At 37.3% G+C, this 14,542-nt stretch overlaps 1 protein-coding gene and 1 long non-coding RNA gene across 9 annotated transcripts in view; one reads left to right on the plus strand and one right to left on the minus strand.

Moving 5' to 3' along the window:
- Positions 1 to 14,542, plus strand: part of ABCC9 (ATP binding cassette subfamily C member 9) — a 138,826-nt gene that overhangs the window by 26,682 nt on the left and 97,602 nt on the right. For all 8 annotated transcript variants that reach the window (XM_086713901.1, XM_086713900.1, XM_086713902.1 and 5 more), the window contains 6 exons: positions 983 to 1,177; positions 3,025 to 3,177; positions 3,653 to 3,808; positions 7,045 to 7,179; positions 9,234 to 9,396; positions 14,017 to 14,057. In XM_086713901.1, coding sequence (XP_086570027.1) covers positions 983 to 1,177; positions 3,025 to 3,177; positions 3,653 to 3,808; positions 7,045 to 7,179; positions 9,234 to 9,396; positions 14,017 to 14,057 — 843 coding nt within the window. The remainder of the gene's footprint in view (positions 1 to 982; positions 1,178 to 3,024; positions 3,178 to 3,652; positions 3,809 to 7,044; positions 7,180 to 9,233; positions 9,397 to 14,016; positions 14,058 to 14,542) is intronic.
- On the minus strand, positions 5,502 to 12,453 carry LOC147579270 (uncharacterized). The gene is made up of 3 exons (XR_015253732.1): positions 12,403 to 12,453; positions 8,800 to 8,838; positions 5,502 to 6,437 (listed from the first exon to the last, which is right to left on the minus strand). It is a non-coding gene; the product is annotated as an uncharacterized LOC147579270 (long non-coding RNA).

Raw genomic sequence — 14,542 nt, forward strand, 5'->3', positions numbered from 1 at the left:
GAAACAACTTGAAGTTAGGATGATCTGTTTTGTTTAGCTTGTAGTAAAATATCTGGAGTAAAATATCTTTAGCTTGTAGTAGATCTCTTGTGATCTAATAACTCCAGAAATCTTGACTAATCTTTCAATAATCTTGATCTTAGTATTTTACTATCTTCTTTTCCATACAATGGTATTTGGTAACAGTCATGACAGAAATACATTTTCCAAACCAAAGAGAATTAAAAAATTAATTTGGCCTTAAGAATTTTGGGTTAATTATGGAAAGAGCCTAAATGTCCATCAACTGATGAATGGATAAAGAAATTGTGGTTTATATACACTATGGAATACTACGTGGCAATGAGAAAAAATGAAATATGGCCTTTTGTAGCAACGTGGATGGAACTGGAGAGTGTGATGCTAAGTGAAATAAGCCATACAGAGAAAGACAGATACCATATGGTTTCACTCTTATGTGGATCCTGAGAAACTTGACAGGAACCCATGGGGGAGGGGAAGGAAAAAAAAAAAGAGGTTAGAGTGGGAGAGAGCCAAAGCATAAGAGACTGTTGAGAACTGAGAGCAAACTGAGGGTTGATGGGGGGTGGGAGGGAGGAGAGGGTGGGTGATGGGTATTGAGGAGGGCACCTTTTGGGATGAGCACTGGGTGTTGTATGGAAACCAATTTGACAATAAATTTCATATATAAATAAAAAAAAAAGAAAAAAAAAAGAATTTTGGGTTATCCTTTGACAACTAAAAATAAGGCAAAGTCTTTGAAAATGGCCTTTTTACTCCTCATTCTATTCCATACTCAGTGGCTACTGTTTGCATAGAGTGCAAGGATATGGGTTATGCATACTATACTAAAGGGACTCCTTAACATTTACTTATAAACTTAACATATCATCAGAAATATCAGAAGGAATTGCCCATAGTTGGTGAGGTTAAATGCCGCTCCAGTCATTTTATCTTTGGTTCATCTGTTTTTTTCTTTCAGAAAAAAGTAGCAGATCATCCAAACCGGACTCCATCTATATGGCTAGCAATGTACAGAGCATTTGGGCGACCAATTCTGCTTAGTAGCACATTCCGTTATCTTGCAGATTTACTGGGTTTTGCTGGACCTCTCTGTATTTCTGGAATAGTTCAGCGTGTGAATGAAACCCAGAATGGGACAAATAACACAACAGGAGTAAGTCTGTGGTGCTTTTGAAGGGGAACATATTATTGGCAGATTTTATTGTAATTGTTACTTTTTATTAATGCAGTTCTATGAACAGTTCTTACAGTCTTATTTACAGAGAATTGAATGCATTTAAAACAAAGAAAACAATTTTCCTTGTAGAGAAAATCATGTATTTATGTATTCATTGAATGGATCTGTTCAACAAAATTATTTCTCAGATTCAGAGCCTACAGGCATTTGATAAGTATCTACTGTGTGCCAGAAGCCATGCTCAGGAATTTCACGTTGATTATTTTCTTTGATCTTTTTAGCAACCCTTAGAAGAATTTTCATGCATGAGTACATGAGGGATGGCTGAGTCATTTTTTTAGAGGCCTGTGACCAATCATGTTAGCAATGTGATTTGTACTATATACATATTTCTGTTCTTATATGATAAACACCATCACCTTGATTCACAATGATAAGGGCAAGTCGCATTATGATATTTTCATTAGATATTATGCTAATATTTGTGGGGCTATATGGTATAAGATATTATATATTTGCTGTTGTAAATATAGTCTTTTATTTTCTGTTCTTAAGAAAATCTCATCATGAACTTCCTAGTTTCTTTCTAAGATAAGAATTGATTTCCCTAGTTTCACAGATAGAAAAATCTAGTCTAGATGAATCAATTTTCCTTTTCTATTCTCTCAATCTGATTTCCTGTCCTTTTTTCTTCACCTATTAAAATTTCATGCATTTTTCAAAGCCTACATCAAATTCCATCTCTTCAGTGAAGCTTTTCTGATTGTTCTGGTTGGAATTTGACTCTCGTTCATACTCTCCAACACATTGTTGATTTCACCTTGGCACTTGCTGTAAATGCTATTTATAAGGAAGCATGTTATTTATGGATACGCTTATCTCTCTGGGTGGTAAGCTCTTTAAACAGAATGACTGTGAACTGTTCATATCTGTGTTCACAATGTGTAGCCCATTTGCTTGCATATAGTAGTGTTCAGTTATTTTGAAATGAACCAGATATTTTCACCATTGAATGCACTTTTGTGAAGTTTTGTCTCTACTAGCCTCATTGCATTCCATAAGTTCCACATATAATTTTTCTATCATCCCTCTCCCTTACACATATTAATCACACATTTTTCTGAGAAGGAAGAACTTACACATTTGTATGTATACCCATGAAAGAAAAGGAAGGGACCAGGAGTAGAATTTAATGGATCTAACCCACAAAAGTATTGCCCAAACTGACATGATGTCCTTATTTGAGTGTTACCTTTCTCTCACTTCTAACCAAGTTACCACATAGTATTGTTCCAAACAAAAAGCAATCAGTTTTGTATATCCTTATGATGACTTCAGTCATATTCCTACTGAAACAATTTTATAAATTGTGTTTTGTCATTGGAAGTGTCAACATGGGTGAAATCAATACCCAAATTACATTTATCATTTATCATTTAATATAAATTATGTGAATATTAGACTAAGTCAAATAAATTACAGTCTAAATTAACTTTGATCTTCAATTACTACTTCTCAAGCTAAATATATCTTTTCCGAAAATGTACGTACATTTTTAAATCAAAATTTACCTTTTTACTACAATCAGGCATTTCCAGCAATCTTAATGATAAATTTGGGATTTTATGCATTGAACTAGTTTGAATTTGTATCTGTGGACATGATGAAGAAAAACCAAAATTACCTTGGCTCATTCCACTGCTGCATTATAAAGACATTGAGTTTTTATATTTAAGAATTATGTATCGTTTGATAAATGTGATCTGTACACCTGGTATATGAAAAGACCAGTTCTAATTTATGTCTTTTTCTTTTGGGACAAGATTTCAGAAACCCTTTCATCAAAGGAATTTCTTGAAAATGCTTATGTACTAGCAGTTCTTCTTTTCTTGGCCCTTATTCTGCAAAGGACATTTTTGCAGGCTTCCTACTATGTAACCATAGAGACTGGCATTAACCTCCGTGGAGCTCTGCTGGTATGTACAAGCTTTGAATGATCTTTGTTTCTTGAAAATGCCATATGCCATTCAATGACAGGAAGGGTAGGGGTCTCAGTTTTGTTTCTCTTTCTGTTTGACTTTGACACTGCAACTTCAACACTTCTAGGAGCTATTTGATAAAAGAAACAACTAATTAGTAGACCCACAGAATTTTAAAAAGTTTTGTATTAATATATATTAAGAAAGCTTTTGAAATCTTTCATTTGATGATCTCTGTTTCAATATGTTTAAAGTCAAATATATGTTTTGATCATATGGCCAGTTAGGTTTGTGTTTAGCTAAAGACTGAAAGTAACTATGCTAAAATGAAAATAGTGGTTGACTGAAGAAGATGTCATTACAGGGATTTTTTTTCCAAAAATTTTTTTAAAATGTAATATTTTCAATGGAAGTAAATAAGCATAATGTTGATTAAGTTTAGAGCTTCAAATACACTTTTTTTTTTTTGCAGGCCATGATATACAATAAAATTCTTAGGCTGTCTACATCTAATTTATCCATGGGTGAGATGACCCTGGGACAGATCAATAACTTGGTTGCCATTGAAACCAATCAACTCATGTGGTTCTTGTTCCTGTGTCCCAATCTATGGGCAATGCCTGTTCAGGTAAATCAATATAAGTAATATTCTCATTTGCAGAGGAAACAAAACAAAAGGAGTATGAAATATTTAGCTCAGTAAAAGGTAACTTTTTGAACTTGCTAATGTTATTATGCTTTTTTTTGGGAGAGATAGAGAGGGGAGAGGAAGAGAGAGAATCTTAAGCAGGTTCCACACCCACATGGCACCTGACATGGGGCCTTATCTCATGACTGTGAGATCATGACCTGAGTTGAAATCAAGAGTCAAATGTTTAGGGGCACCTGGGTGGCTCGGTTGGTTAAGCATCCAGCTCCAGCTCAGGTCATGATCTCGCCGTTCATGAGTTTGAGTCCCACATTGGGCTCTGTGCTAACAGCTCAGAGCCTGGAGCCTCCTTCGGATTCTGTCTCTCTCTCTCTCTCTCTGTCTCTGTCTCTCTCTCTGCCCCTCCCCCACTCACACTCTGTATCTCTCTCAAAAATAAACATTAAAAAAATTATTAAAAAGTCAGATGTTTAACCAACTGAGTCAACCAGGTGCCCCCTATACCCTTTTTGTAGAGAAGAAAACTGAGACTCAGAAATGCTCTGACAGGTTAAGAAAGTGGGGTTTGAAATTCTCCTGCTTAGGTTCAAATGTCTGCTCTACCCTGTTTGCACAAGTGTTTAAATCCTCAAAATATTAGTTTCCTTAGCTTTAAAATTGGAATGATAACTGTATCTGCCTTGTAGAATTGTTGGCATCATCAAGACTAAATAAGTTAGTATGTGTAGCACATTTAGCACAGTGCCTAGTACTTCATGGACATTTAGTAATTGTTAGTTGTTATCATTGTTGACCAAATCCATGCAAGTCATGGAGCCAAGTCTTGACCCCTTTTATTTTGACAGACTCTCTTGTAGCATTTCTAAAGTAAAACAGTTGTAATCCATCCCATTGTTTCAATAGCTGATGTATTATACAATGCCAAATTTTATAAGGTGGTAGGAACACTAACAAGCTGGAGGGCTATTTAGCTATTTTTTTAATGGAAAATAGTATTTTAGGAAAGATGCATTTTCCCCCTAATTGGGTCAAAATAGCAAAAGATATGTTTTTAGCTCTTTCCTCTGTGTGATGCTGAATATGTTTACCTTGAGTTTTGCATCCTGTAGATGGAGCTTAAACTGTAGGTCTTATTTTTTTAAGTTTATTTATTTTGAAAGAGAGAGAGCAGGGGAGGGGCAGAGAGAGAGGGAGAGAGAGAGAATCCAAAGCAGGCTCTGTGTTGTCAGTGCCGAGTTCAATGCAGGGCTAAAAATCACAAACCATGAGATCATGACCTGGGCCAAAATCAAGAATCAGATGCTTAACCGACTGAGCCACCCAGGTGCCCCAACTGTAGATCTTATTTGATCCAGTCTGTCACTTATGTCCCTGTGTACCATGTTTATTAAAATGCATGCAATAATAAAGAAGATATGCTAGTTTTTAAATGTATTGTTTGCCTTTTTAGTTTTATCTTTAAAAAATTGTTTTTTGTGAATGCTTATTTATTTTTGAGAGAGAACAAGCATGAGCAGGGGAGGGGCAGGGAGAGGGAGACAGAGGATCCAAAACAGGCTCTGCACTGTGAGCACAGAGCTCCATGTGGGGCTCAAACCCATGAACCCTGAGATCATGACCTGAGCCGAAATCAAGAGTTGGCCACTAAAGTGACTGAGCCACACAAGCACCCCACCTTTTTAGTTCTAAATGGAAATCCAAATCAAACAAAAGTGTGTATCATGTGCAGTGCTTGACACAAAGTAGGATATAAAGTCTGCTCGGTCTCATTTTATCAAAATGTACTTATATACAAGTCAAGTAAGTAGCCTCCTATGTGGTACAATTTAAAGGCTGCCTCTGAATGATTGCATCATGAGTGACGTTAAGGAAACTTTCATTTTGATTGGAATTCATAAAAAGCCTAATTGGTTAGGCAGTAAATATGTGCGCTTGCCTCCAAACGGCCACTATTAAGCTGTTACCATTGGCATACACTCAAAAGTTAAATGCTTTAACTGCATGAATATAGTTCATTAGTTGACATTTTTAGCCATGATAATCTGAGCTATTGTGGGGGAAAAGCAAAGAGAGAAGATTGAAGGGTCAAATGCTAAATTTTAAAGGAAGAAGAAGAAGAAGAAAGTAACAAACCTGAGAGGGTTGGCTTACGTGGGTCAGCCCTGGCTTTTCGGAAATATTTTTTTTTAATTTTTTTAAAGTTTACTTATTTATTTTGAGAGAGACAGAGACAGTGCATGCAGGGGAGGGACAGGGAGAGAAGGAGAGAGAGAATCCCAAGCAGACTCTGCACTGCCAGCTCAGAGCCCAATGTGGGGTTCAAACCCACGAAACCCTGAGATCATGACCTTAGCTGAAACCAAGAGTGTGTCGCTTATGCAACTGAGCCACCCAGGTGCCCAAGGGAAATAAATTTTAAAAGGGAAGTGAGGTATGATGGGGTGCCACCTTTAGCTTCTCCACAGTTTTAGTTGAGCCTAGGTTTCATGTCATCAAGTGACTTCTGGGATCATTGAGGATGTGAGGAGTTCAGATTATTCCTTTAGTCTGCAAACAACCATCCAGTATTCACATTATGATGTCACCTCCTGCTTTCCATCCTTCTCACCTGGAAAAGTTGGTATGTAACATTTTCAAGAAACATTTCATGTCCTTTTAAAAATGTGAAGACTGGGGCGCCTGGGTGGCGCAGTCGGTTAAGCGTCCAACTTCAGCCAGGTCACGATCTCGCAGTCCGTGAGTTCGAGCCCCGCGTCAGGCTCTGGGCTGATGGCTCAGAGCCTGGAGCCTGTTTCCGATTCTGTGTCTCCCTCTCTCTCTGCCCCTCCCCCGTTCATGCTCTGTCTCTCTCTGTCCCAAAAATAAATAAACGTTGAAAAAAATAAATAAATAAATAAATAAATAAATAAAAATGTGAAGACTGCCTTCAAAGGTCGGAAGCATCACAGGACCAGTCTGTAGCTTCATGCAGCAAATTGGTTTGACACCAGTTGCACAGAACCTCATCCTAACAACAAATTCTGACTCCTTAGCTTTCCCCAAATAAATCATAGTAAAACCTAGCTGTTCATAGTTGAGTTGACTTCCACGTATATGTATTAGTTAATTAATTAAGAATTAAGAAATCCTATGCTTTCACCAAAATGTATTGCCTTTCATGCTGCAGTGGCCATGCCCCTGTTCATATTCCCTTTTCCATATGTTTTCCTTTCTAGATCATAATGGGAGTGATTCTGCTCTATAATTTACTTGGATCAAGCGCATTGGTTGGGGCAGCTGTCATTGTGCTTCTGGCACCCATTCAGTACTTCATCGCAACAAAATTGGCAGAGGCTCAGAAGAGCACTCTTGTAAGTTAACATCTTTTGGAAACTTTACTAGGAAAATCTAGTAAGCTGTCTCATTTTCAAAATAATAGGAGATTAATACATGCCACTCAGAATAATTTGGAAATTATTATGTTTCATTTCAATTCTTAGGCAGCAAATGTGTATTATATTTTTATTTTAAGTATTTATGTTTAAAACACTTTTCTTTTAAATGTTTATATTTATTTGAGAGAGAAAGAGAGAGAGAGGGAGAGCACGAGTGGGGGAGGGGAATAGAGAGACAGGGAGACAGAATCTGAAGCAAGCTCTGTACTGTCAGTGCAAAGTCAGGGGCAGGGCTCAAACCCACGAACCATGAGATCATGAACTGAGCCAAAGTCAGACACTTACCCAGCTGAGCCACCCCGGTGCCCCGCAAGTGCACTTTTTAAAAGTGGATTTGAAATGTATGACTTGATGATCTTAAACTCAAAATGCCAGAATCACAATTCCTGATGGTTTTAAGTGCCATGAGGTGATGAGGCTTTGAACTTCTTCTAGATCATTGGTCTAGAGAATGTATCTACATCCATTTTGAACCCCCTGCATGTTAATTATTGACATGGGAGAATTGGATCAAAGAATAAATAAAGCATCAGGTTTATTGCTTCTGAAGTGAAATATCCCTAGAATTGAAGCAAACCACGTGATGATCTACAGAGTTACACTAAAGTATTTCAGGCAGCTGCTCTGGCCGAGTATGCTCATGGTCAACTTGGCAAGCAAGAAAAAGCCCAATTATTGACCCCTTCTGGCTTCAGTTTTCCATGAAATCATTTCATTTGAGCAAGAATTGGCTTCTTTTAAAGAAATATTTGTAAATAATAAAATTGTTGACAGCATGTTCAGAAGTAAAGTTTGATTAAATATGAGCAAGGCTGCCTGTAAATCAGGCATAAAATATAGGGATGCTGCCACTGATGGAATTGTTGCCCAAGTTGGTTTCTACTGTGACAAGCAAGTTGCATGTCATGCAGGTGGTTTTCATCACCGTTTTTCTGCTGCTTCTGGTGACGTTACTCATTATTTCCGTCTGAGCCATCTACCCGTCTTTACTTTAGGACATGAATACAGAGAAGTGAGGAAGAGGAGCACAAAGTGAAGACAGGACTTTCCTCAAACATCTGTCTTTCATTTAGCTGGTCATACTGTACTCATTTACTCATGTAACAATCATATGATAGGCATCTAAGACCCTGTAGAGACCAGAAGGTGAATAAAAACCAAGCCATTTGCTACTTTTGCTCCCTCCTATCTGCCTTTTGGCCACTTGCACTGCTCCTTTTGATATTTCATAGGTCATAATGTACCTTACTAGAAATTCTAGTATTTGGTGGTGGTGGAAATTGCAATGGTTGAGTAAATTGTGGCTCTTGTAACTGCTAAAAATCTCTTTACACTCAACCCAAACTGTTAGTAATCAGTAAATCTAATTTTGGCCTTAAACAAGAGCTTATGAAGAAGTATGTGGAAATCTCTCAAAGTTAAAGGGAATAGCCTTGGTTTCACAAAGTGTATTATGAAGACACAATGTGAACACACACAGTGTGAGCATACACAACCCTGACATTCCCAAATAAGAAGCAAACTAACTTTTCTTACATTCATTGTTTTCTCTTCTTCTAAGTATGAGTGATAGTGCTGAAAAGAAAATAAAATAAGTTTGATGTTAGAAGGAAGCATTGGAAGTCTCTGTATCATTTCCATAAATGTTTATAATTACTATCTGCAGACATTATTCAAGGAAATCACGTGAGACTTAAGAAACTGCTTTTATTTAACTCAAAGTAACAGGAGCGTGAGAGGTTTCAGGTGGAAAGAAATTGGAAGCCATTTCATTCAACTCTTCATTTTACACCCGGAGGTGGAAGCACAGAGGATTTGACCCCTTCTCCAGGGGATCTCAAAGCCATAATCAGTGGCAGAGCCAGGCAGAAATCAAGATCTGGTCCATCCCTGTCTGTTATATATATGGTCCTGCCTGTTTGAGTCACTTGGATGCAGCGTGCATTATTGTCTATTTCTTTGTTTTATAGGATTATTCTACTGAGAGACTGAAGAAAACAAACGAAATATTGAAAGGCATCAAACTTCTAAAGTTGTATGCCTGGGAGCACATCTTTTGTAAAAGTGTAGAAGAAACAAGAATGAAAGAACTATCCAGTCTCAAAACCTTTGCACTTTATACATCACTCTCCAGTAAGTTGCCATGGCGAGAAGGACCACCAAAAAACATGTGGTCTATTCAGCTTAGGTGGTGATCACTGAGACATTCTACTCATCAGAAGAAGCCCATTTATTTTCCACATGTGTGCTGTTCAATAGGCCACTAGCCACATGAGTCTATTTAAATTTAAAGAACAGAGTTAGTATAGGCTTAGAGTCAGGTAGACCTAAATTTGATTCGTTATAAGATGTGTGTTTTTGTCATATTACTTTACATCTGAAATTCTTGTTTTTTTTTTTCATCTGTAAAATGGGATGGGATGAGTACAGTACCTGTTATTGAAATCATCACCATTTACAGTTGGGATGAATAGGTTTCCAGTAAAAAGTTATTTATTTAAGTTGATTTAACTGTATTATTATTGACCTTCTTATCCCCAAAGATCCTCAAAAATTATCTGCAGTTGTCTTACCTATATCTCTGGAAGCTTATGATATTATATTTTCTTGAAAATTATACTTAGAATGCTATTTTTGAAAATCGACGAAAAAAATGTCAATGCTTCCAAGTAGAAGAAGCCAAATTACATTCATATAAACCCCTCTTTTCCAATACATTTTCAAGAACTTTTAAACATGGAGCATTTTTATCTTCAACTCTAATTTTTATAAAGCAATCATTTAAAAAATTGTTTTTTTTCCCCCAGAGTGACACTGAGTACTCTCAAGAATAATTACGTTTATGTTAGTACATTTCTTACAAATTTAGCTGAACTACTACCACCAACATTTGATTTGGTTTATGTGTCAGTTTTGCTTATCTCTATTGTTCCCAAGACCTTGAACAAATTAAAGTTTTGGAGATTTATACATTGTTTCCTCTCAAATTCTAAACTAACTTCGTTCTTAGACATTACAAATACTTCTTTTGTGAAATAAATTTAGAGAAAATATTTGGTTTATATAGCTCATTTATTCTAGCCCTAATGCCTGATGCATTAGAAATGAAATGGGAAGGAGATTTATCTTCCAGCTCTGCACCACTGCTAATATGGTGTCAAAATACTAGAAGATGAAATGATTGATATCCACTTGTTTATATAATAGTACTCAAAGCTGCTGACCCTGACAATACATTCCTTTTTGCAATAGACTGAAATACTCATGAGAAGGATGGCTGCAGCCAAAAATAATGACAATAATAAAAATACATTGAGATAGCCAGCCAATTATTGGCATAAGTGGCTTTATACATATCATCCCATTTAATCCTCCCAACATTCCAATAATTTAGATTCCACTGTTAACTCTGTTTTATATATTAAAAGATGGAAGTGGAGAGAGTTTAAGTAACCTGAAATTCTCTTACATCATGTACCTACTAAATGGCAGAGTTGGGTTGTTAATCCAGTTTGCCTGTCTCCAGACATGAGATTTGGGTTGTTTTTTGAATGCCAGATACAAAAGGAGAGGACGGAAGAGGCCATCACAGGGGAGAAAAACAACAGATCATGAAAGTAAAAATGCAGAAGCATGTGTATATTATAGGCGGCAGGAATTCTTGAGTCAATGGTGTAAAATTCCAGTTGAACCATTTTTAAGTTTTTTTTAAGTTTATTTATTTTGAGAGAGACAGAGAGAGCACAAGTGGGAGGGGGCAGAGAGAGAGAATATTCCAAGCAGATTCCATGCTGTTAACCAGAGCCTGACATGGGGCTCAAACTCACAAACTGTGAGATCATGACCTGAGCTGAAACCAAGAGACAGGTGCTTAACCGACTGAGCTACAGGCACCCCCAAGTTTTATGATATGGTTAAATACAGTATTCTTGGTGATTAGGAGCTTGAACTATGGTTGATGCATAGAACTGGCTATATATCTCAACTCTGCCGTTTCATAGCAGTATGACTTTGACCAAGTTAGTTATGTCTTCCAAGCCTCAATATTTTTCATCTGGACAGTGAGATGATAATAATACCTACCATGTAGGACTGTAGTAAAGATTAAAATAATGAATGCTGTACATGTTGACTGAGTTGTTGATTCTATTCCAGGCACGAGGTCAAGTGCTTCATACTCATTACCTCATACCAAGCACCTGGCAAATGGTCTGGTGCTCACCAACCTCCATCCCTCAGTTTCCTCATCTAAAAATTGGTGTAGGAGCACTTGGTGTCTCAGTCTGTTAAGTGTCCGACTTCAGCTCAGGTCATGATCTCACTGATTAGTGGGTTCGAGCCCCACATTGGGCTCTGTGCTGACAGCTCAGAGCCTGCTTTAGATTCTGTGTTTCCCTCTGTCTCTGCCCTAACCCCACTCGCACTCTGTCTGTCTGTCTCTCTCTCTTTCTTAAAAATAAACATTAAAAAAATTTTTTAAAATGGTGTAATAATAATAAATCCTTGGGGTGCCTGGGTGGCTCAGTCAGTTGAGCGTCTGACTTCAGCTCAGGTCATGATCTCACGGTCCGTGAGTTTGAGCCCCGCGTCGGGCTCTGTGCTGACAGCTCAGAGCCTAGAGCCTGCTTTGGATTCTGTGTCTCCCTCTCTCTCTGCCCCTCCCTTGCTCATGCTCTGTCTCTCTCTGTCTCAAAAATAAATAAAACTATTTAAAAAATAATAATAATAATAATAAATCCTTATCATGGGTATATTGTGAGAATCAAATGAGGCAGTGAATGTGACACTGTTCAGTAACTGTTAAAAACATTTTATAAATAGTACTTGTAGAGCATCGTAAGAAGACAAAAATAATGAAAGAAGGAAGTCAACTGTCTAACAAAGTGGTTACTGTTGGGTCTTACAGGGCAAACTGACCTGAAATGAAAGACTGCCTCAGCAACTTGGCAGCTCTACAGCCTTGGTCAGTCTTTGGTAAAAATCTCAGTTTTCTCATCAAGAAGCTGGGAAGTATTAAGAGTATCTTGGGGAATTAAATAAGATAATGTGGATAAAGTGTTTAGAACAGTACCTGAAACATAAAAGTGCTCAATCAGTGGTATCTGAAAATATTGAAAAGCAGTTAAACAGGACACTCACTAGTAGAACAGAAGATCCAGCTTTTGTGAATCAGTGTTCTTGCCAGTCGAGATAATATCTGAAGGGAAGAGAGATTCTATTAGTTTCCCAGTCTCCATTGCCAAATGGTCATGTGCTATTTATGGATTTAATCCATTGGTAAAAGGTGAAAAGACAGTATTAAATTTTTTTCTCTTTAATAGATCTGAGTTTAAATCCAAGCTCTATCACCTCCTAGTTTGGAATCTTGCATGTTACTCACCTAAGTAACACCCTAAGCACCTAAGCTGCTTTCTTATTATTGTGTGTGGTAGTTGTAATCATTAAATATGAGAACTATGTAAAGCACTCTTTTATCATACCTCAATGATGGTGACTTGTCAGCAGCAGAGCAAGGTGGTGGCAAGCAGTCTTCATTGGTTTGAATCCCTACTGTGTGACCTGGAGCTTCTCATTCTCATCTTTGTAATGGCATTGGAAGGGTACCTGCTACATGTACCCGGTGCAGATTGCTGTATAAATGTTTTTTTCAATCAAATAGCAGTTGTTCTTGCTCTTCCTCATTAAGGGGGGATTACTTATTCAAAGATGCGGACTGTAAAATGAATTATAAACAATGATGAGGGGAAAAGAAAGAAATACACTTAGAGAACAGGGTGACAGTAGCCTGAGAAACAAGATGGAGGCAGAAATGTGGCTCGTCATCTTTGCTGTTATAAAACTCAGAGCAGTGTTTGGATTCCCAGTATTATACAAGAATTTGGATTTGATAAGCAAGCCACATCTGGACCTGCAAAATCACAATCTGATTCTGTGTTCAGCGGTCAGGGTAGTTCATGAGAGTGGATCATGAGGACTGATGATGATTTATTTGTGGGTAGATTCTGTCCTGCATGTCAAGAAAACTAGGTTCTAGCTCTCACTCTGTTAGTAATTCACTTAATCTTTTAGCCCCCAGCCCCTAAACTTCTATGGTTTATAAAAAATATAACTACAAATTATCAATTTGACTTTGTAATTTTACTGTGACCTCCAAATACTAGTATTTTAGCCTAAATTATAAGTTTTTGTTTCAGTTATGCGTATCCTGTGTATCAAGTATTAGTGCAATATGTTTCTGGAGAGACAAACTAGCAGAGGGTTCAGGATATGGAGTTGTTTTGTTAAGCAAAAGGTCTATACGTGAAAATAAATATCACTTTTGGAGGCAGAATGTGAAGTGATGTCAAATTCTTTTTTTTTATCAGTGTAATAGCTTAATTTTCATACATTTAAGTTAGTTTAGTGGACCATGTGAAATACGGACAGAGAATACCTCTATAATGCACATTTGTTAAAGTCTAATAATTTTCACCACTAAAGGAGCATTTTATCTGAATTTTGCGGCTTATAACATTTTATTAAAAACAGCTTTTCAGTAATAGAAGATATTTTCTGATTAAGACTCATGTGGGGGGAGCTCATACACCTGCAAACAAGGAAATACCAACTGGGAAACGTTTGTGGACTCCAGACAAAATGCACTTGGTCCTCTCTGTCTTCAAGGGAAGTTAAAGTAATAATAGATGATGCATTAAAGTTACTGAAAATGTTTCATAGTTGAACGAACCTAATATATTCGATTTCTCTCCACAGTCTTCATGAACGCAGCAATCCCCATAGCAGCTGTTCTTGCTGTAAGAAACTTTCTCTTGCTTTTCAACATGCAACAGAGTCAGTGTTTAGAAATGATTCATGAGCAGGAATGTGTGGGTGGTAATATATATTACTTCACCTCTGCCAGTTTTCTCTTTACAGTCCCCATCGTAATAGTTCTAATCCAGGGTTTCTCAACTGTGACACTATGAACTTTTTGGCCCAGATAAGTCTTTGTTGTTAGGGCCTTTCCTCTGCCTGAGGATGGGTAGCAGCATCCCTGGCTTCTACCAGTTAGAGACCATTAACACTCCCTAGACATTGCCAAATGTGCCCTGGTGAGCAAAATTAACAGTAGTTGAGACCTAAACTGTTCTAATCTCCACAACCTGGTTCCCAGACATTCTTACATCAGAATCATGCTACATCAACAACCAGAAGATTACATTATATTTCAGACTAAAAGGACAAACCTGGGAACTCGTATTTTATTTAGAAATGTAAATACATCTGCATCAAACACTAA

The sequence above is a fragment of the Puma concolor genome, chromosome B4 (assembly GCF_028749965.1).
Source record: "Puma concolor isolate L17-30 chromosome B4, mPumCon1.1.hap2, whole genome shotgun sequence".
Classification (NCBI taxonomy): Eukaryota; Metazoa; Chordata; class Mammalia; order Carnivora; family Felidae; genus Puma; species Puma concolor.